The sequence below is a fragment of the Eleutherodactylus coqui genome, chromosome 1 (assembly GCF_035609145.1).
Source record: "Eleutherodactylus coqui strain aEleCoq1 chromosome 1, aEleCoq1.hap1, whole genome shotgun sequence".
NCBI classification, from domain to species: domain Eukaryota; kingdom Metazoa; phylum Chordata; class Amphibia; order Anura; family Eleutherodactylidae; genus Eleutherodactylus; species Eleutherodactylus coqui.
Genome location: NC_089837.1, coordinates 476,946,361 through 476,967,499, shown reverse-complemented (window position 1 = coordinate 476,967,499; position 21,139 = coordinate 476,946,361). Strand labels below are relative to the sequence as shown.

General features: G+C 44.0%; 1 protein-coding gene across 1 annotated transcript; it reads right to left on the bottom strand.

Annotated features, from left to right (window-relative positions):
• Window positions 1-2,083: 2,083 nt before the first annotated feature.
• PRIM1 (DNA primase subunit 1) lies at window positions 2,084-20,921 on the bottom strand. The gene is made up of 13 exons (XM_066584703.1): window positions 20,762-20,921; window positions 19,151-19,308; window positions 16,864-16,970; window positions 15,717-15,790; window positions 15,277-15,413; window positions 12,882-12,940; window positions 12,049-12,158; window positions 11,628-11,716; window positions 9,258-9,391; window positions 7,340-7,405; window positions 4,408-4,502; window positions 2,944-3,042; window positions 2,084-2,328 (listed from the first exon to the last, which is right to left on the bottom strand). Exons 1-13 carry the CDS (start codon window positions 20,868-20,870, stop codon window positions 2,309-2,311), a joined length of 1,257 nt encoding a protein of 418 aa, XP_066440800.1. The 5' UTR covers window positions 20,871-20,921; the 3' UTR covers window positions 2,084-2,308.
• Between the last annotated feature and the right edge of the window lie 218 nt (window positions 20,922-21,139).

Sequence of the window (21,139 nt, the reverse complement as noted above, 5' to 3'; positions counted from 1 at the left end):
CCTTAGCGATTAAACTCGCTCATCTCTAGTTAGGACGTTGGGGGCATGTATTTTGTATTACTGCGTGACTTCCACTTTATCTGTTCCGTGAGGTTAAGAATAAACCAGAAGTGTACTGATGATTGACCAACATTGAGTCAGACTCCGATACCTTGCATGCATGCTACCTCTCATTCTAATTAATTTGGATCAGACAATGAATTCAGCTGGAATATGATATTATTCCCATAACATTGTGTTGCAGGTTAAAGTTTTATAACATTTTTATGGTTTTCCACCTACTTTTGAACTATTTCACGTAAGTTGCTGGACTATGTTTGTAAAAAATAACTGGAAAAATTAGGGCGTTCTAAAACCTCTGCATGATGGTGTACCTTCCATGTATGGTTCCAGATGTGATGTGATGAGGACCTAGCCCTGCAGTCCCCGCACCATTATAATAATAAACCCGGCCACCTTTACAGCAAAAGTATGCTTTATAGTTGTAAGTCCCTTCATTCTCTGATTCATCATATTATTAAAGAGATCTGTAATGTCAGCAACCGCATTGCCTTTATTACAGCCTTTTTGTTTATACTCACCAGTGTTCTCCCGTACACACACTCCTTAGCTACAGGTAGATGATAAATAGATGATTGCTGGGGGATAGGTGTTTCAGTTTATGCAGGTGGAATATACAAAATGATAAGTAACAAGGGTATGTTGGGTCCAGTTAGCTGCTTATATAGAGCAGGTAAGTGGAACCCCCTTTATTAAATGTTCATTCTGCAAACAGCTGCATCAGCGTGTTGTCCTCCCCAATTCTTCTTTTTCCCCTACTTCTGCTAGTAGCGGAGAGTTATGGTACCCCTCATACACATGAGGCAGCTGAACCCACTTCTACAACTGAAACAGAATAAAGAGCTAGAATCAACTCACTGCCGTGTCCATGACACCTATTATTGCTCCAAGTTGAGCTCTGTGTTGGGAAAAGTGTTCAGACAGAGGTGGTCAACAACATACATCCCCCTTAAGGAACCTGTCACACAGTACCAAAAGTATTTTAAGTTTGCCCATTTAAATCGCACCAGCTAACAGAAATTCTAAATCTCTATGGAAGTGTTCCTAATCCATACTTTTGATTTCCAGTGTGATTTTTTATTTAATTTATTTTATTTTACTATGTTTTGCATTGTACTGTTATAAAAACAAAAAAAACAGCTTCTCCAAACACACAAAACAGACCCTGTTTGTAGCCTAAAGCAAAAATGTTCATAGAGAACATCCGATTGCAGCTTCATAGTTTTTGCAGTGGCCATTTCAAAGCAGCCTGGAAACATATGTAATATGCAAGCCCTTGTACTGTATAGCTAGTGAAAGATTAAAATGATGAATGCACTGCATTATAGAAACCTTCTGTACAATGGTTTCTGCCAACACAAGGCTGATAATGTGCCCATTCCTTAGCAAAGGAGTTCCCCTATGCACGTAGACATGGGATGCCTGTGGGGATTAAGGCCTCATGTCCACGGGGGAAAACCAGGCCAGCTGCGGATTCTTCATGCAGAATCCCGCAGCGGGTCCCTCCTTTCCCGCAGACATAAGGCCTAGAAAGAAGAATTACTTACCTGTCCGGACGCTGCGGATCTGCCCTCCGTCGTGGCTGGATCTTCTTTCTTCGGCCCGGCGGATGTGCTCAGCACGCCAGAAGTGTGCTGCGAGCATTTGCCGTGCATTTAAAAAAAACAAAACTGCTCTCCCGCGCCGGAGAGCAGGAATTCAGCTGCGGGTGTGCCGCGGATGCGGACGGCTTCCATAGGCTTCAATAGAAGCCTGCAGGAGACCCGCACTAAAATGGAGCATGCTGCGGGTGTTTTCCTGCACATGCAATCCGCGTCTCAGGGGAAAATGCATCTCTATGGGGCGCGGATCACGCGTGCGGATGACCCGCTGCGGATCTGTCCCCGTGGACACGAGGCCTAAAGCAACATGAAATAAAAAGCACAATAAATGGAACCCCTTTGTATTCTGCAGATGAACATAAATCAGACACATCTGCTTGCAGCAACCAGTTTAGGAGATCAAAACACGTGGGAACAGAAACTGTACCAAACTATAATACAATTTATTTGATGAGGCCAATCCTTTTAGTCATTCATCATAGAACTGCATCCAATGTCCCATAAATCTGTTAAATAATTGTCCTGACAGCTGAATGACTTATTTTTACTTTGTAAATGGTATAAAAAGTCCATAGAAAATGCGGGTAGCTGGAGTTCATTAAATGCACAACTCGGATTGCAGCCGTTCAACGATCCTTCCATGAGCTTCAAAACTCTTTCTTAAGATCTGAAGTGAAAAAAAAAAGACAACATGACATTCATATAACACAGGCATGGCAAGAGTCACTTCAAGCTCAGTGTGATGCGTATGCTTACACTATGAAGCATAATTGATGCATACGTTACTGCACATAACACAGTCCTTCCACAAACTATTTTTTTTCACATTTTCCCTCAGATACCCCTATGCTTTACACATTTTTTTTTAGAATATCCCATAATCGGGGTGTTTGTAAAGTAACAGAATTTTACTGTATTTTTATAGTTCTGGTTACTGGATGTTGCAGGAGCAGATGACACATGTCCCTAAAAGTTAATTTACAGGGCATTATCTTGAAAAACACATGAAGGCACTATGAAAAGGAGTCAAAGCCAGTCCCTATACATGAGGCTATGTGGATGCAGGGACGGACATTCATCTGAATGGCCACCGTGTATTTCTACATTTTCTTTGCTGTGGCTGCTGGAGAGAAAATGGCTTGTGGTCGCATCTCCCTTTGGCAAAAATCAGTGCTGGTAGTGGAACCCAGGGCCACATTTGCAGAGAGCTTGCCTCCGATGAGATCCCCTTGAAGTAGCACCTTGTGATAAAAAAAAATACTCCAAATAAGTTGTTGCTTACCACTTTTCAACAGCATTTCTCCTTTTCGAGATTGGTCAAGTTTATCAAGAAATTGTTCAAATGTTTTCACGTATGGAGCCAAGCTGGTTCTTTTATAATCTAAGAGACAAGTACAAAAAAGCTGTAAATTATTAGGATATCTAATAAAGGGCTACCCTAAACTTATCCACACGGGCGTATATTGGCCGGGTTTTCACACCCGGCTGATATACACTGCCCCTCTGATGCATTGGCTTACGTAAAACGCATATGGCCGTGTAAATGGGCCCTTAGACTGTTAGAGCGAGGATTTCTTTCACATTAAGACATATTTCTTCTATACTGGATCTACAGCTGAGCAGGACTTGTGTGCAAGAACTACGACCCTGGATTTCAGCCACGTCACCTCTCAGTCAGATTTTAATTTAGATTGTTTTACATTGCGCTAAAACGCAGTAAAATGTGGAAGTATTGGGACCCATGAGGCGCCAGATGCATAAATAACGCTTCACAAATGCAGCTTTTAGTCAGGCTTTTTGATGCCATTTTTGAAGCCACAACTAAGAGTGACCCCCCCCCCTCCCCCACCCCCCAAAGAGAGAAGCTATATCCAATACCTTTCTTCTTTCTCTCCTTTTATGACCATCTCTGGGTTTTGGCTTCAAAAACTGCATAAAAAAAATACAGAACAAAACCTGCACCCATGAGAGCACCCTGAGGGTGGAAACCACTTAGCAAGAAAATATGCTATTTTTTAATTAGTAAAATGACATAATTGCTTTTCCCCATCTCAGTCTTGAGTTTCTGGGCTTGTGAAATGTAACATATTCCAATCCTGTACAGTCTTTGCAGTTTTCAAACTTCAAATTAATGGATTGCATCCCAAAAGAACTTCGCTGCACTTACAGAGAGGTGAGGAGAAAACGTGGGGATATCCAAGTACTTCTTGCCATCTGATATGGCTATTAAATATCAGGCTGGATTCAGAACGTATATCGGCTCGGTTTTCACGCCCAGCCGATATACGTTGTCTCTCCCTGCAGGGGGGGGATGGAAGAGCCAGGAGCAGTGCTCTGAGCTCCCGCCCCCTCTCTGCCCCTCTGCACTATTTGCAATGAAAGGAGGCGGGGCGGGGGCAGGACGAAGTTCCGAGAATTAGCCCCGGCCCCGTCCAGCCTCTCACCATTGCAAATAATAGTGCAGAGGGGCGGAGAGGAGGCAGAGAGGGGGCGGAGCTCAGTTCCTGCTTCTGGCTCTTCCATCCCCCCCCTTGCAGATGAGGACACCTCGGCTCGGCGTAAAAACCGAGCGGATATACGGTCGTCTAAATCCAGCCAAAAGTAGTATTGTGAGGGTCCGTCGTACTCGTTATTGTGGGAGGAGTTTTCTTGATTGATTTGCACAACTAGTGATAACTAAATATTTGCCAACAAATCATTCAGGTCCGCTGCCAAATCTATTTCTACACACAGTATAACGAATCACCTCTAGTCCGCCGTTTAACGTCCGGCTCCCCTTCATTCGCGTCAGCTTGGTCCTCTTCTATTGTGCTTACATTGTCCAGCTCGCTGCACATCATGCTGAAGTCAACATAAATACACTTTAAAAACAGGCGGAAAACGTCATGTGAACAATATGTCCTCCATTCATTCCATAGTTTAACAACGTTGGGTTACACTTATTAAGTAAAAGCCATCATTAACCCTTTAACGCTCCATAACGTACCGTTAGATCATCGAGGTTCCAGATTTGTATGGAGTGAGGATGGGAGGGGGCACTGTGGGTGTGTCAGCTCCATATAATGCGGGTGTCGGCTAGCTGACACCCACAAAAACCACTGTTAACCCTTTAATTGCTGTTGTCAATTCTGACAGTGGGATTTAAATGCCCCGATTGGAGATCAGATGGCATTGCCAGTCAGATTGTGGTATAATGTAATACTACAGTATTATATTATACTGCAGGAGCAAATTTAAGTTCCCTATGGGGACTAAAAATTTTAAAAAAAAGAAAAAATGAATAAAACACAAGTTCTATTAATTAAAAAACAAACAGGTAAAAGTTTTTTTTGTGTGTTTAAAAAACAAACAAAAAAACCCCAAAAACACACACACACTTTTCGCATATGTATGATTTAAAGAAAAAAAAACAAAAACATTTTAGTCCAATCAAAAGAAACATTATCCCACATGGTGAACGCTGCCAGAAAAGAGAAAAAAAAAAAAGAAAAAATTGTGCTGTTTTTGGTCACCCCATCTTTAAGAAAAAAAATCTAATAAAAAGCAATCAATAAGTCATACATTTCAAAAAGGGTACCAATAGAAGCTACAGGACGTCCTGTGAAAAACAAGCCCTCGCACAACTATGTCGACGGAGAAATAAAAGAAGTTATGGCTGTCAGAAGATGTCTTAAAGGGGTTCTGTCACTAGAGAAAAAAAAAACAAAAACCTCAACACTCACCTATTCCTCCCCAGGCAGCCTACTGACCTCATCTTCTCCACACCAACCTTCTTCCGTCTCCTGCAGTCCCCCTGGGTCAACTCCCCTCCAGCCGGCCGATTCTTCATCTTCTGGTGATGAAGCGTCCATTCTCTGCAGTCTCTTTCCTGCAGGGCAATGTACGGTACGTCATTAGTGACGTAGCATTCATAACCTAGCAGGGGGTGCCGATCTATTGCAGAGACTGCGCATGCGCGCTGTGTCTCTACAATAGTATATGAACTCTAGCAGCGAAACAGAACGAATGCGCAGTTTCAGCAATAGATCGGCATTCCTCGCTAGGCAGTGAACGTTCCGTCACTAGTGACGTATCGTACACTGCCCGGCAGGACGAAGAATGCCGGCAATGGCTGCATCATAAGAGGAGGAGGATCCAGATGGCTTGCGGGGAGGTGACCTGAGGACTGGAGAAGATCAGCGAGAAGATGCGGCAAGCAGACTGATAGGGGAAAAAAAGGTAGATATTGTTTTTTTAAGAGTAGTACAACAAAAAAAAAAAAAAAATAACCAAACTATTTACATTTTGTATTGTTGTATCCACACTGACCCATAAAGTTATGTCATTTTTGCTGCAGCGTGTACGCTGTAGAAACAAGATCCCCCACAAAGATGGTAGAATTCCACTTTTCCGCCCGCTTAGAATTGTCAAAAAGCTTTTCATGACACCAAATAGTATTTTGTAATGTTTTTAAAGTTGTATTTTTAAATCGTACCATTGAAAAATACAACTCATCCCGCAAAAAACAAGCCCTTATACAGCGACATTGACTGATAAATAAGTTATGATTTTTTTAAATTGGAGAAGGAAACCAAAAAGTAAAAACAAAAAAAAAAAAAAGCCAGTGTTCTTGAGGGGTTAAAGGGGTTTTCAGGGACTATTATATTGATGCCCTATTCTTAGGGTGACGATTTAACTCCCAGCCTCCCCACAATCAGCTGACTGAAGACACCAGGGTGCCCCGGCCAATTCACTGTTTATCAAGCAGAGCATGGTACACTGTAAAGAGGCGGCGCCTGATACTGCAGCACACTCGAATGGGACTGAGGTACTCAAAGGCCATGCAATCAATGTGCAAAACCATATGAGAAAGCAGGAACACTCAAATCAATAAACGTGATGTCACTATAACCAAGAGGCAGAGAGGGTGGGACCACGCATCCTTCAAGCAGCTGATGGGCAGGGGTGCCAGACCTTATACTGATAACCTATCCCAGTGGTCAGACCCTCAACTGATCATATTCTAGCCATATGCCATCACTTCCTAAAATGAGTGTATTACCTAGTTTATTTTTTAATGGCTCACAGCTTTTTTGGGTGGTGTGGGGGGGTGGAGAGTCCCACACTGGGACTTATTTGCAGCGGAATGTCAGCAGCGGGCATTCACCTGCAAGCCTGTCTCCAATCCCACTCCATTTGGTATGGATTTTGAATGGGGTTTTATCACGTATTTCAGTGCAGAATTCACCCTTTCATCAAGAAGAGGTGAATTCCGCAGCGGAAACTGCGCTAAAATGGACGCGGGTTATTTTCCCAGCTTGTGGATAAGATTTTCAAAATCTCATCACTTTGCTGCAACTGTAAATGCAGCAGAATTTCCTTGCAGAGGGTCCACATGGAAACTTCACTTGAAATCCACTCAGTTTGGAACCCCCTAAAAGATCCAGGACACAGAAGTAATGTCCGAGCTGCTTCAATATCTTGGCTATTTCGCTGTTGTGGAGTCTTGAGGTTTGTAGATCCTGGTGGTGCTCAGTAAACACAGTTCAGAGCAGAGTTCTCAACACAAGGACTAACAAGAGCGGTCATCTGTTTGTATCTGTTCCCAGTACGTAAAAGTTTGTGGTTACTTTATTCCATTGCTTAGTGAGGAGTGCTGAGAATTACACTGCTGGAGGTGTTAAAGATGAAGGTATTACCTTATTGTTGGGACCGCAAACGGATCAAAACTCTCCAACTTCCTAACATCAATTGGAACTGAAATTCTACCTGGAAGGAGACAAAGCAGATTAGTTAGAGGGAAGATAAATCTGACAACCCCACAAGCCTCATCTCATAGTATCTCAGGGTCCTTTTACACGGCAGGATAAATTGGAGTGAGCATGCGACCAGCGTGAAGTAGTGACTGTACATCGTTCGCTTGGCATGCACTTGCATTGAACATTGGGTAGTTTTGATTGTTCATTCGAACATAACCACGTCTCTAGTCAACCCATCAGTCACTGCTTTCTGCTCAGCAAATCGCTGCGATGCCCGTTTACACAAAAAGATCTGCAGTAAATGAATGAATTTTAGGTCCACATGAACGATCCAATCAGCGATTTATTGATCGTTCGCTCACTGCATGCATTTACACCTGATAATTATTGTGCAAATCACCCAATATAACAATCACATGATAATCGTGCCGTGTTAGAAGCCCCTTAGAGCTCATCATCCCATTTGTGGGTACAGCACCATACTGTGAAAAGGAGGTACCAAGAGCCAAACTTATGTCAAAAAAGTTTGCCACACATTTGACAAGTTTACTTTTGCAGTACAGAAGAACACAGCAACTCACGTTATTTGTCTTATGGCATAAAAAAAATCATATACCACAAACATCGTGTGAACCCGGTCTAAGTTTGCTATAGCTGGGATATGCTCTTAAATACGACCTGTCATTGCATTATGTCAGCTGCAGAGGTTTATTATTGCTGCTCCGTTCCCTATACTCACTGCATAAGAGTGACCTTAAGATTCAGTTCATAGCACTTTGAATGTGTCAAGTGGGCAGTCCTCACTGCCCACTGTTTATTATCGATAGGGAGAAACCATCCACTGCCCTCAGTGAAATCTGATGGCGCTCATGGACAGTGAGGACTGCCCACTTGACACATTTACAGTGCAGAGAGTCAAATCTAAGAGCAGCCCATACAGGGATGAGTAGAGATAACAGAAGACCCTTCATAGAATCTGTGGCTGCAAAGCTATGCCGCTGGCCCTGCTGACCCAATAATTTTTCAGTAAAATCCTGTTCCCTACGCTATAAGATAAGTAAGAGGCATATACGCCTCTCTCTGTGTCAAACGCGTATAACTATTACTCCCCAAATGCACACCATTCGCAACCTGATTGGTTGTTTGGATTCACTCATTCCCGGTGATTGGTTATTTGGGTTGCCCGATTCCCGGTGATTGGTTATTTGGGTTGCCTGATTCCCGGTGATTGGTTGTTTAGGTTGGCTCGTGTAGAAGTGTGGAGTAATAGGCTAATATGCGCCCCGCGCTGTGTTTCAGATCCCCCCCTAAGATCATGTTTACAGACTGCCCTAGACTGCTAACGGGATGTCACACGTGCAACCAATCAGTTTCAGTGCTTGACTGCTGAGCTGTCATTCACTGCAGTGCGTGTGATGTCCCATAGATCGGGCGGGACTGCAGCCTTTAAACCAAGCAGGGAGGACCGAGCAGCGCAGTGGGACACAACAGGGAGCGAGGAGAAGTGAGTAGATGCCTGTTAGTTATAACATGGGGAAAGACGTTTCACTGAAAAAAATACAACTTGGTAAACCCCTTTAATAATTGTAAGGTTCTAAACTCTGGACCCCACCAATGCTGTGAATGAAGCAGACGCAGTGCCGACATACTACAACGTCCCCTGTACATTTCTCCTCTCCACGGTGGCATCTTAGCCACCCACTGTGCAGGAAACGCTTCTATATAGAGGAAAACCGGTAAACGTCAGAGTCCCATCGATCATAAAGTGATGGCACATGCTAGCAAAATACCACCCCATTATAAGATGGACGTACCCCTTTAAAAACTATAACCACATCCAAATGAGAACTCTGTGCACTTGCCTGTTTTAGGGTGAACACTGAAGGGACTTTTTAGCAAGTGATTCACCCCTTTGCTGACATTAATATCCAAGCGGGGATAGCAATATTGTAACATGATTTCCTTTGCTGAATTTGCACCTTTTTTAAGTTCCTAGACAGGAATACAACATGGAAAGAAAAAAAAAAAAAAAGTTAATCCACGAATTTTACCAGTTAGGACAGAAGATAACAAATACATCAACCCCTTAATGACGGCCGTATACACTTTCTCCCTCCATACAGCAGGGGCGTCAGCTGTTTATCACAGCTGACACCCGCGGGCAATAGCCGCAATCGGCCGGAGAATAATTTAAAAAAATTAAATATCTTTAAAAAAAATACAAGTACTGCAGCAAAAAAAAAACAACAAAAAAACTATATATGTTTGGTATTGTAGTAATCGCACTGACCCAAGTTATCAGTTCATTTTTGCTGCAGTTTGTGCACCGTAGAAACAGGACGCACCGAAAGATGGCGGAATGTCGTTTTTTCCATTTCTCTCCACTTAGAATTTTTAAAAAGTTTTTCAGTACATTATATGGTACAATAAATAGTGCCATTGAAAAATACAACTCGTCCCGCAAAAAACAACAAGCCCTCATACAGCGACGTCGATGGATAAATAAAGGGAGGAGGAAAAAACAAAAATGGAAAAAAAGCAAAAAAGCCCCGTCACTAAGGGGTTAAAAGGGTTGCCCCATCCCCTTAACAGAAACAGTTACACTGAAATGAATGGTCCATTTCCAATATTTAAAGGGGTTAGTGCAGAGCTTGAAAAAAAGCTTCTGCTGTTTTTCCAGCCACACCGCAATATCTGTCCATAGGCTGTTAGGTATTGCAGTTCAGCACTATTTGGTATCAATCTATTTTATTGATTAGATTTCAAATTGGCAACACAGGTTAACATTTTTTTAGGTTGCAATATGAATATTTTTGATAAAGGATAAACAGAAATCAAAACAAACAAAGTAATGATGTAACCGATTAAGGCAGTCGCCTCTAAATGAATCTGTCGTTATGTGGTCAATGAGAATTATCTGAATTCTCCAAATGCGCTGCAGTGATCTGAGGAGGACTGGGGGATGTGGGAATATATGACTTGAGGTGAGGTCCATGGTCAAAAGCCGGTAATTGTTTGTGAGTGATATATTCGTACCAGGGTTTCCAAATGTTTAAACATTTGTGTCTTGTACCATTTTTCCAGTTTGCAATTTTTTCAAAGCGACAGCTGTGAAACCCTCTCCACCCATCGGGACAGAGAAGGTGCCTCAGGTTTACACCACATAAGCGGGATTAGGAGCTTTGCAGCCAACAGCAGGAACGTTGGCCAGCTTTTGTTAGAGGGGTGCAGATAGGCAGAAGGTTTCCACAGGAGGAGATTCACTGGGGAAATTTGATGTGTGTTAAGCATATTTTATTGATAGGGTGTAATCATCTGGCAGAGAGCCATTATTAAGGCCACAACTCCAACAGTAGTCTGATGTCGTGGTCGCCATTTTAGCTAGGCTGGCAGGTGTCTTAAACCATCATGGAAGAAGTTTAAAGGAGTTTTCCCGGATGCGGACACATCTACTAAATCCGAAGGAAGTTAGTAAGTATTTTGAAAGTGGTCTTCATATGTCTCTCTACCATTCCCTAAGGCAGTGTTCCCCAACTCCAGTCCTCAGGGACCCCAACAGATCATGTTTTCAGGATCTCCTTAGTGTTGCCCAGGTGATGTAATTATTGTCGGGGCCTCAGACATTGCCACAGGTGTTCTTACTATAGGATATCCTGAAAACATGACCTGTTGGTGGTCCCTGAGGACTGGAGTTGGGGACCCCTGATCTAAGGTACTAACCATGGTTTGTTGGGAACAGAGTTTAGTAGTAAGTCTTTATAAAGTCAGTTTATTTAAAGTGGGATGGGAGGGACATGTATGTTTGGTACAGAGGCGTAACTTGAAGCTCCTGGGCCCCATTACAAAACCTGTAAGAGGGCCCCCAACTATAATGCTTTATCCATAGTACTAGGCTTCCTATATGGAGAAGAGAGGCCTTATGGGCCCCCTGAAGCTCCTGGGCCCGGGTGCAACCACATCCCCTGCGTCCTCTATAGTTACACCAGTGGTTTGGTACAAAAGTGGGTCTCTAAAGCTCTATTCACTTGAAGCTGCAATACCAAACAGCCCATGGGAAGAGGGGGTGCGTTTACTAGAAAACCAGCAGGCCTTCTAGTCCTAGAAAAGCCCTTTAAAGCTCAGTGAATGGGGTCAGCTGCAATACAAGATCCCACCCCTACATAAGATTGATGTTTCAAGAAGAAAAAGGAAAAGTAATAAAAAGGCCAGAGAGCATTAAGATTCTCACCAGAGGACCTAAACTTTTCTTTAACCTCTCCCAGCGATCTACAGAGGATCGCGCTTTCTGGAAGTCTCGCAGCAGATTCTCTCGCACTGGTGATCATAGATTAAGGATCGGTTGCTTCAAAAAAAGAACGTCAATACAATACAATACACAATAAATAGCATCTGAAGTAAAATCTACCGAAAATTTGGGAATATTGTTTTGCAAATAGCCATTTGTCCCGATAGCAAAACCCTGCCAGCTGAATCAGCAACTAGTAATGTAATGGGACGGCAGAGTTTTGGCATTGGGACAAAGTTTTTCAGCTGTGACTCCTGTTCAGCATTTTTCATATCCCACTGCTACTTCGTTGCAGCGACTGTCAGGAGACACATTTATGTGACTCAGAAATGGGTGTCATGCAATCAGATAAGATAAAGGATATCTTCCGGAACAAGTGGCAACACTTTGTCCCAGCACTGCTTATTCTCCAGGATGTCCTGACCCAGCAAGGCGTATTCTTCAAAGTATCTCTCTATAATCTTTAGGGATTTCCTGTAAGATACAGAATATATTACTCCCAGGAAACCATATTAGAAAATGACAAATCAGTTATTTAGGGCGAGTTCACACACAGCAGAACTGCTGCTGAACTTCCACAGCAATGTACAGCACAATGTAAGTGAAGGAGCTTGTAGCAAACCCCAAACCCTGTGTAAGATATACCCGCCGCACGCTCCATCTTCTGTGGAAATACCACGGATTTTCACAGCGCAATGCAGTAAAATGCAATGAGTGAAATCTGGAGTCAAAATTCACCCACGGATTTGGGTGCGGATTTACGCCACAATGGATGATTATAGGCTTAACCCTTTGCAATCCAATTTTGGATTCAGGGTTTCCTAGGGGGTTTTCTCTTTCTGCCATTATACAATCGCGCCACCTGCTGGCTAGAGCCAGTACTGCGGTATTGGACATGCTGGAGAGGCCCCCAACAACAGAGCGGCCAGTAATATACAGTAAGAATACCCTGCTGGACATCTTCCAACATCAGAAACTGTACAGCCTTCAATCAGAATGTCTTTAGACATCAGACAGTGGATTGGAAAGGGTTAAAGATGTACTTAGATCAAGAGAAGGCAGAAAATAAAATCAAGACATGTAAAATATAGTAAAGCAGGAGCAGCACAAAACATGCCGGGCAACGCTCAAAATACTAAATCAAATAACCTGTACTTCAGTGAAGATGACCCAACAGCAGCGTGATTGCTACAATACCTTATGAGCGGATGAATTGGATCAGAGAGCTGGACCTTCTTTATGGTTTCTTCTCCTCCCTGCAAGATAAATGTTAAACTTTCAAAAAAAAAAACCCAACACATTAACCATAACAATATAAAAAAATGCTAAAAAAGTGCGGTCACATGATGGCATGGACTCGTGGTCTGAGCACGGTGAGCTATGGCCAGAAAAAACATCTAAGTTTATTACAGCACGGCTTTCATTTCTTATACTTTATCATTATCTATAGATTGCAGCGCTTTAAGTCAGGCAGCTGAGCGATCGGACCCCATTCTAGTCCTAAGATGGAGCCGTCTGGCCACGAGGATTTCCCTTTCCTGCTCCCCCCCGGACAGCGAAGCCCCTGTCGCAGATGTGAAACGCGTTCCATTACCAACAGTCCTGCATGAAGGTTAAAGAATACATAAAGACATAAATTGTTTTCAAAGTGCTAACTAAATGGTTACTGGAAAGTCATCCAGAAGGGCCAGTCGCCGTGCCTTTTCAGGGGTTCACTTTCGCCAAGAGGCCGGTTCAGACTACCGAATGGTGGATATCAGCACTTAATAGTAGGAAAGATGCTCGAGCTACGTCACAAAATATTTAAGAAAACAAGATCGCTTTCTTCCAGAAACAGTAACATGGGTCCATGGGTCATGTCTGGCATCATGGAAAGTATAGGGGCTGAGCTGCAATACCCCACACAACCTACGAACAGAAGTGGCAGTGTTTGTTTTGGGAAAAAAGTATGCTTTTTAATCAAGTACATCCCCCCATTAGGGTATGATCACACATTGCATGCAGAGTTTACATCCACAGCATGCCTGCAGTTAGCTTCTGCTGAAAGCGCAGAGGGTTTGTTAAAACCACATTCACTGACATTGTATTGTACATTGCTGCGGAATTTTAGCTCCTTCTGCCGTACATGAACTCACCCTTAAAGGCGTTTTCCAGGCAGCACCGGCTGTCAGTGCCGAGATGCATCAGGGTTGGAGAGGAAGCTGCTTCTCCGACCCCTGTGTAGTGGCCAGAGCTTGTAATTGCAATCTGCCTCTCACTGAGCGCTATGTAGCCTGCTATAGAAAAGGCAGAAGCGGTTAAAAATTACCTCTGCCTTCTCCTCCGGATTCTCGGCTGTGACTTAATAGCCGAGGACCCGACCTGCTCCTGCTGCATTGTAGGAACTTTAATTTTTTTACTATCAGCCAGGATTAAAACCCAGGGCCAAGTGTTGTAAATTGATGGCACTTGGTGCTTATTTGGTTAAATGAATGAAATACAAGTTATATTGAATCTTTCCCCATAAAGCTATATACCCATCTGCTCAGCTCCTCCGCTTCTGTAACAGCATGCCTGCAGTTTGATTATCATGCTCCAGCTGATCGGTTCCTTTAAAGTAGCACTCCATCGTTTCATGTGCAAGCAATTGCAGAGTTGTGAAGTGGTCCATAAAGTTCTTAAGGCCTCATGTCCGCGGGGAAAATCAGGCCTGCTACGGATTCTCCATGGAGAATCCGCAGCGGGTCCCTCCTGCCCTGCGGACATGAGGGCTGAAAATAAGAATAAACTTACCCGCAGCGGACCGGGCAGGTCTTCTCTTCTTTCTCCGGCCGGCAGCGTGCCGCGCGCATGCGCCGGGCCGAAGAAAGAAGATCCGGCCGTGAAGAAGAGCAGACCTGCCCGGTCCGCTGCGGGTAAGTTTTTCTTATTTTAGGTCTCCCGCGGATCCGAACGGCTTCCATAGGCTTCAATAGAAGCCTGCGGGAGACCCGCACGAAAATGGAGCATGTCCATTTTTTTAAAATTCACTTTTATTTACCATCCTCGGGTATTTATCTACCCGCGGGTGGTCAATGCATCCCTATGGGGTGCGGATCCGCATGCGGGTGATCCGCTGCGGATTTAAAATTATCTTTTGCCCGTGGACATGAGGCCTCAGTCAATACTTTCCGTAGCTTTATTTTCCAGTTACCTGGTCACGTGACCCCAACATCTCACTCCAGCTCTTATTCTGTCCACCAGAGATCAGACTCACCCTGCAACAGTCTTCCGCGAACTATAACGCAATGTCCCCTACACCTAGTCCCTTCCCACTTCTGTCGGTCACCACGGGTTGCGGAGCATTGACTTCACCCTCGTAGCAGCAAGGAAAGCAAAGGATGCACAACGAGAACTGTATGGCTAGGCATGACTAGGCTTGGCCGGACACAGTAAGCGGCTTCTGTGTCGAATGGGGAGAGAAGCAACCAAAAATGGCAGCTGGTGGTGTCGAAAAAAGGTAAATCGATCTATTGCACACAATGGAATACTATTTTGGCCACTTTTACCTATAATAGTTTGGGAAGAAAACCAAAATGAAGCGCTTCTATAATGCAGTAAACTCTTACTATACCTTGACTACAGTTAGGTATTCGGCCACTGCGGATCTCTCCGCCTGAGAGAGCTTCCTTGCCGACTCGTCACACACCCAGCAGTGAACGCCCCTCCGACCGGAGTAAACCCATAATCGGTGCTGGAAGCCAAAGTCCTCTGAGAAAGAAAGTTTGAATACAATGACATTAGGGGCGTCGCGTTATCCAGGAAGAGGGGTCACATACTAAGACTAATTAGGAAGAATAATGGGAAATCATACAACAAAGTAGCGAGAAGTGAAAAAGGCAAAAAAAAAATAAAATAAATAAATCAAAGGAACCGTTACTCTTTTCCCAATCATCAGCATGAGACGTCTTCCCACTGCAGTGTACGGGATTCAGCAGGGATACGCCACGTACAGATCAGACCTATATCACACCGTATAAAACGTACAGAACCATATCAGCACAAGGCGCCTACCATAGAGCGCTCGGTCCAGGATTCGAATAGCGATGGTCATCAGCGTCCAGCATTTATTGCAGATATCTGCGGAGCTAAAAAAAAACCCATTAATCAGACCGGTCATTAATTTAGAGCGTATATCTAATGACGCACTGCAAGGTGTTTAAGGTCTCGCACACACAGACGGCTTTTACAGCGTTTGGCGGGCGTTATTACCGCCTGTTAAAAACGCTGTACTAAGCCTCTAATCATTTCAATGGGACTTCTCAAACGAGCGGTTTAGCGCAGTGTTTATAATTAGCGCTAAAACGAACGCTGTATGTTCTATTTTCGGGGTTCGGCGCATTAGACGCCCTGCATCGCCCAATAAAATGAATGGGGTGCGATAAAAACGCTGTAAAACACATGTAGAGCGTTTCTAACGCCGCTTCCTATGCGATTGGGAAGGGGGTAAAAAAAAATTATAATGTCGGCAACTTGCCTTGCCTGCGTTGTTACTGCACAAAATGTATTGTAAAACCGCAGGCAAAGGCTCACAAAAACACTGAAAATGTAGTGCTTTACAAACGCTCGTGTGAGAGCGGCCCTAAAGCACAAGGTCAGCCTTGAACAGCACTTACATACAGAATACACCTTAACAAAGAGTGACTTGGTAAGTACATTGTAACTGCGGATCAGAACAAGTAGTCCAGAATATGTACGGTGGCCTGTGAGGGTCCGTGTCATCAGTGACCGCAACAGGCTGTACTGTTGGTACTAAATGTGACAATGCCATATAATACACCGAACTACATAAGCAGTGCAGTGTATTAGCTAAGCGATCAAAGGATCATATCTTCAAGTTCCCTTATGTGACACAAATGTGGAATCGTTCTTTTTTTTTACCCCCTTTACTGCAAAAAAATAAATCTTAAAAAAAAAAAAAATCAACATTTTTTTTTTCAATAGAACGCTATAATTGGAAAAAATGCCCCGCCACACATTTAGTATTGACAATCGGTACTGTAAAATTAAGAAGTACAAATTGTGAATCCAGCTCTACTCTGTAAAACAGGCAGGATCAGTGCAAAGTAAACTACTTACAAAGTTACTCAACTTTTCTAACATCTATAAAGAAACTGTAAAAGGGTCTTCGAAGGTTCAGATATCCTTTATATCATTTTACCTGCAGCATCTGCGAACGTCGTCATAGTCTGTCATATCGATATCAAATACCAGTTCCTTCTCCTGAGCTTGAAAGGTTCCTGATTTCACAGAGTTGTGCAAGCTGGGCTGCAGAGGGGGGGTGACAAGGATACAATATTAACCCCTTAATGACGAGGCCATTTTTCTTTTTCCATTTTCATTTTTTCCTCCCCCCTTCAAAAAAAATCGTAACTCCTTTATTTATCCATCGCCGTCGCTGTAGGAGGGCTTGTTTTTTGCGGGACGAGTTTTATTTTTCAATGGTGTTATTTAAAGTACCATATAATATACTGAAAAACTTAAAAAAAATTCTAAGTGGAGTAAAATGGAAAAAAAAAAAAACGACATTTCGCCATTTTTCAGTGTGTCTTGTTTCTACGGCGCACAAACGGCAACAAAAGCGACACGACAACTATATTCTATGGGTCGGTATGATTACTACGATACCAAACTTGTATAGTTTATTTTTTACTATACTTCTCTTTTTTTTCCCCAAAGACATTTAATTTTTTTCAATTATTTTCTGCGGTCATTTTGTGCACACAATACCTTTTTTTATTTTTCCGTCGACGTAGTTGAGCAAGGGCTCATTTTTTGCTGGATGTCCTGTAGTTTCCGATAGTATCAATTTGGAATACATACGACTTTTTGATCACTTTTTATTGCGTTTTTTCTGGGAGACAGGGTAACTAAAAAAGTGCATTTCTGGCGGGTTTTTTTTTCTTTTTCAGACGACGTTCACCGTGCGGGAAACAATGCGTTACTTTGATAGATCGGACTTTTACGGACGCGGCGATATCAAATACATATTTTTATTTTAGGATTTAGATTTTTTAATAATAGATATGGCAAAAGGGGGGTGATTTAAACTTTTATAACTTTTTTTTTTACAATTAAAAAAAAACTTTATTGATTTTTTTTTAACTTTACTTTGAAGTCCCCCTGGGGGACTTTAACATGCGATGCTTTGATCGCTCCTGCAGTATGATGTAATACTATAGCATCACCCCACGGGGATGGCTTAATAGGCAGTCTGGTAAGGCAGCCCTGGGGCCTTTCATTAGGCCCCCGGCTGCCATGACACGACACACGCACGGCTCCCCTGATCTCACCGCGGCAGCGGCGGCGGGGGTGGGGGGTGGGGGGGTGCAGGACCCCTGAACATCGTTCGGGGCATTTAAATGGTTAATAGCCACAATCGGCCGATAGCAGCTATTGCCCGCGGGTGTCAGCTGTTATAAACAGCTGACGCCCGCACTGTATACATACCCCGCCGCTCCATGACGTACCGGTACGTCATGGAGCGGGAAGGGGTTAAGAGTTGCCCAACTATCAGATGTATGATAGGGAATGATGCTGACAGTGTAAAGGTGTCCAAGTGCCCGCCAAGAGCGACAGTCGTACAGCCAGTGGAGGCAGAGCGTGCAAGTAACCTCTTCTGGACACCGACCTCCATTCAGAGTAAACAGACAGTCGTTCATAAATAAACAACTAGTACTTATTAGGAAATTATAGCACCAGTGTTTCTGGTGGTGCAATGCACCACTTACTAACATAATATAGTGGAAGGGATTGGAGTTGGTCATGGGTCCTAAACCAGCAGAGCAGACAGCAGCCTGTGCTTCCAAGACCCGTGATGTCACCATCATGTGATCAATCACCAGGGCTATGAGCTCCGCCCCCTGATAACATGACGGTGATGTCATTACAGGTGCTAAACCAGCAGAGCTGGACAGCAGCAGTGTGCTTACAGGACATGTGATGATGTCACCATCATGTGATCAGTCATCAGTGCTATAAGCTCCTCCCCTGATCAGGACGGTGACGTCATCACAGGTGCTAAACCAGCAGAGCCGGACAGCAGCTGTGTGGAGACCCAATGACTGATCACATGAAATCCCTCATTCAGTGCACAAGGATAAAGAACCTGTGATGACATCATCATTATGTGATCAGGGGCGGAGCTCAGAGGTGACTGATCACATGACGATGACATAATCACATGTAACTCACGGACAGGTCGTCGTTAGTATTTTGATTGCCTGTTTACTCTGAGTGGGAAGTTGCTAATTGGGATGCACCGGGTCAGAGTGGCAGCTGCTCCGACCCATGTAGTGGCCGGCATTCGTAATTGCAGGCTGGGGTCTCATAGGAGTCAGTGGGAGCTGCACCTGCATTTACCAGTGCCGGCTTCTTTACAATAGAGCATATGCTTTTGGCGCCGGTTTCTATCGAAAGTTGCATTCGTCATGAAACCAAATACTGACCTTGTGTGAATAGACGGCCCCTATGTCTATTTTATAGGGGTTCATCTTCTGCATCTCCTTCTCCAGCTCGCTCATGTTACTGAAGGACTGGTACCGCACGTAGATGTCGTCCTTCAAGGTGAAGCTGAACTCCCTGTTCGGGAAGTAGTTCTTTACAACTGCAATACACACAAGCAACGCCATTATAAACCTGAAGGGGGCAGTAGAGAACCTACCCTCAGAATAAGTCATCACTAGTTGATCAGTGGGGATCCGCCACTTGGGATCCCGGCCCGATCAGTGATCGCTGGGACTGCTGTCAGTGCGGATAGGGCTGTTAACATTGCAGTAGTCCGTTTGGCACTATAGGCACGGCTCCCAATTCATTCAATGCAAGCTGTGCCCGCACTACCAAACTGCGCAGGTGCGTATGGGTGGACATGTACGCCCTCCTGTGCCCGGGTTTGTATGGAGTGGGGTTGATCCATAGACAGCGGGTACCAAATGGCTTTGACAACTGCCCAGAACAGCTGTGACAAGCAATGGATGCTGATTGCCGCTGTTAACCCTTTAAACGTGGCTATCAATTCTAACAGCAGCATTTAAATGCCCTGATCCAAAAAGACCCCACGATGATCAGATCATAAGGTGCCGTTCGGTTGTCATGGCAGCCATGTATTTTCTGCCTATTGGCCTGTGAGTGCCGGCAGAAATGACATATTACAATACTAGTTTGCAGTATATGGTATAAGCGATCAAAGAGTCACAAGTTCAAGTCCTCTATGGGGGACTACAAAAAAGTTTAAAAAAAAGTAAGTGGAAAATTATAAAAAAATAAAAGGGCTTTTAAGAGTTACATTTTTCATAAGAAAAAAAAAACAAAACAAAGAACCCCAAAACATAAAAAACCAAAAACCACCACAATTCCAGAATTGCGCTTTGTCGGCCACCCAGCCTCCAAGAAAAAAAAAAAATGGAAAGTGATCCAAAAGTCATCCATACTCCAAAATGGTACCAATAGAAACAGAAAGGTCATCCTGCCAAAAGCTGGTCCTCATCCAGCCCTGTCGGCGGTCAGATCTTGGGGAAAAAAATGCGTTGCAGGGTTTGCGCTGAAAAAACAACCCCCAAAAGATGGTAAAACTGTGTATTTTTCCCCATTTCACTCCACTTAGAAACTTTTAAGAGTTTGAAAAAAAATCATCCTGCAAAAAAATAAAGCCCTCAGACATCTACCTTGATGGAAAAGACGAGCGTTATGATTTCTGCTCTTCCCACAGCCGTCCACAGTGGCCGCGGATCGGACGGCTTCTATTTACTTCAATGGAAGCCGTCCGTGCGGGAACTGCAGTAAAGTGGAGCATGCTGGGATTTGTCATCCACTAGCGGAAACCGCAATTGCTATCCGCTCGTGTGCAGGAAGAATCGCTTTCCCGTAGCGTGCTATGGGGGGGTTACTGCTGCGGAACCCGGCTGCGCCATTCATCTCTATGGGGCATCTGCACCAGGCCAGCAGAGACTAATGCAGGATCAGTCATCTAGGCTGCTGGACGTGGTCATAGAAGCCTCAGCATGATGTGAATGGAGTCCAGGCTTCTATACAAGGGCAGCATGGGACATAGCAGAGCTCACCGCCGCCGTAGTTGAGCCATCGGTAGTATTGGTAGAAGGGGAAGAGCCTCCGGTAGTAGAGCGGCAGCAGGTCCGGCAGGCTGGCCGGCTCATACACTGACAGGTCCATGCCACAACCCGGAGCAGCAGCACAAACTACGCGGGAAACCCCAGCTCACGCCCACCGCTTCTACCAAAAATCCCTACGTCACTTCCTGTTCCTACCCAAAGCATCATGGGAGATGTAGTTTTTGTTTCTAGAAGTAGCCAGAGCTCAATTGTAAGAATAAGCGTGGATCGCACTACAGTCAGAAGTAACCGCCGTGTGGAATCTTCAGCCGGTAACGTATATAACAAGTCACCTTGGCAGTGAGCGAAGAATGACTCTTTTCTGCACTG

Excerpts from the sequence above, each read along its gene's own strand:
- PRIM1 (XM_066584703.1), bottom strand. The coding sequence starts at position 20,870 with ATGGACCTGTCAGTGTATGAGCCGGCCAGCCTGCCGGACCTGCTGCCG. Across the intron at positions 15,791-16,863 it reads GACGTTCGCAGATGCTGCAG|CTCCGCAGATATCTGCAATA; the intron begins GTAAAATGATAT and ends GTTTTTTTTTAG. Across the intron at positions 3,043-4,407 it reads CGTTAAACGGCGGACTAGAG|ATTATAAAAGAACCAGCTTG; the intron begins GTGATTCGTTAT and ends CTTGTCTCTTAG.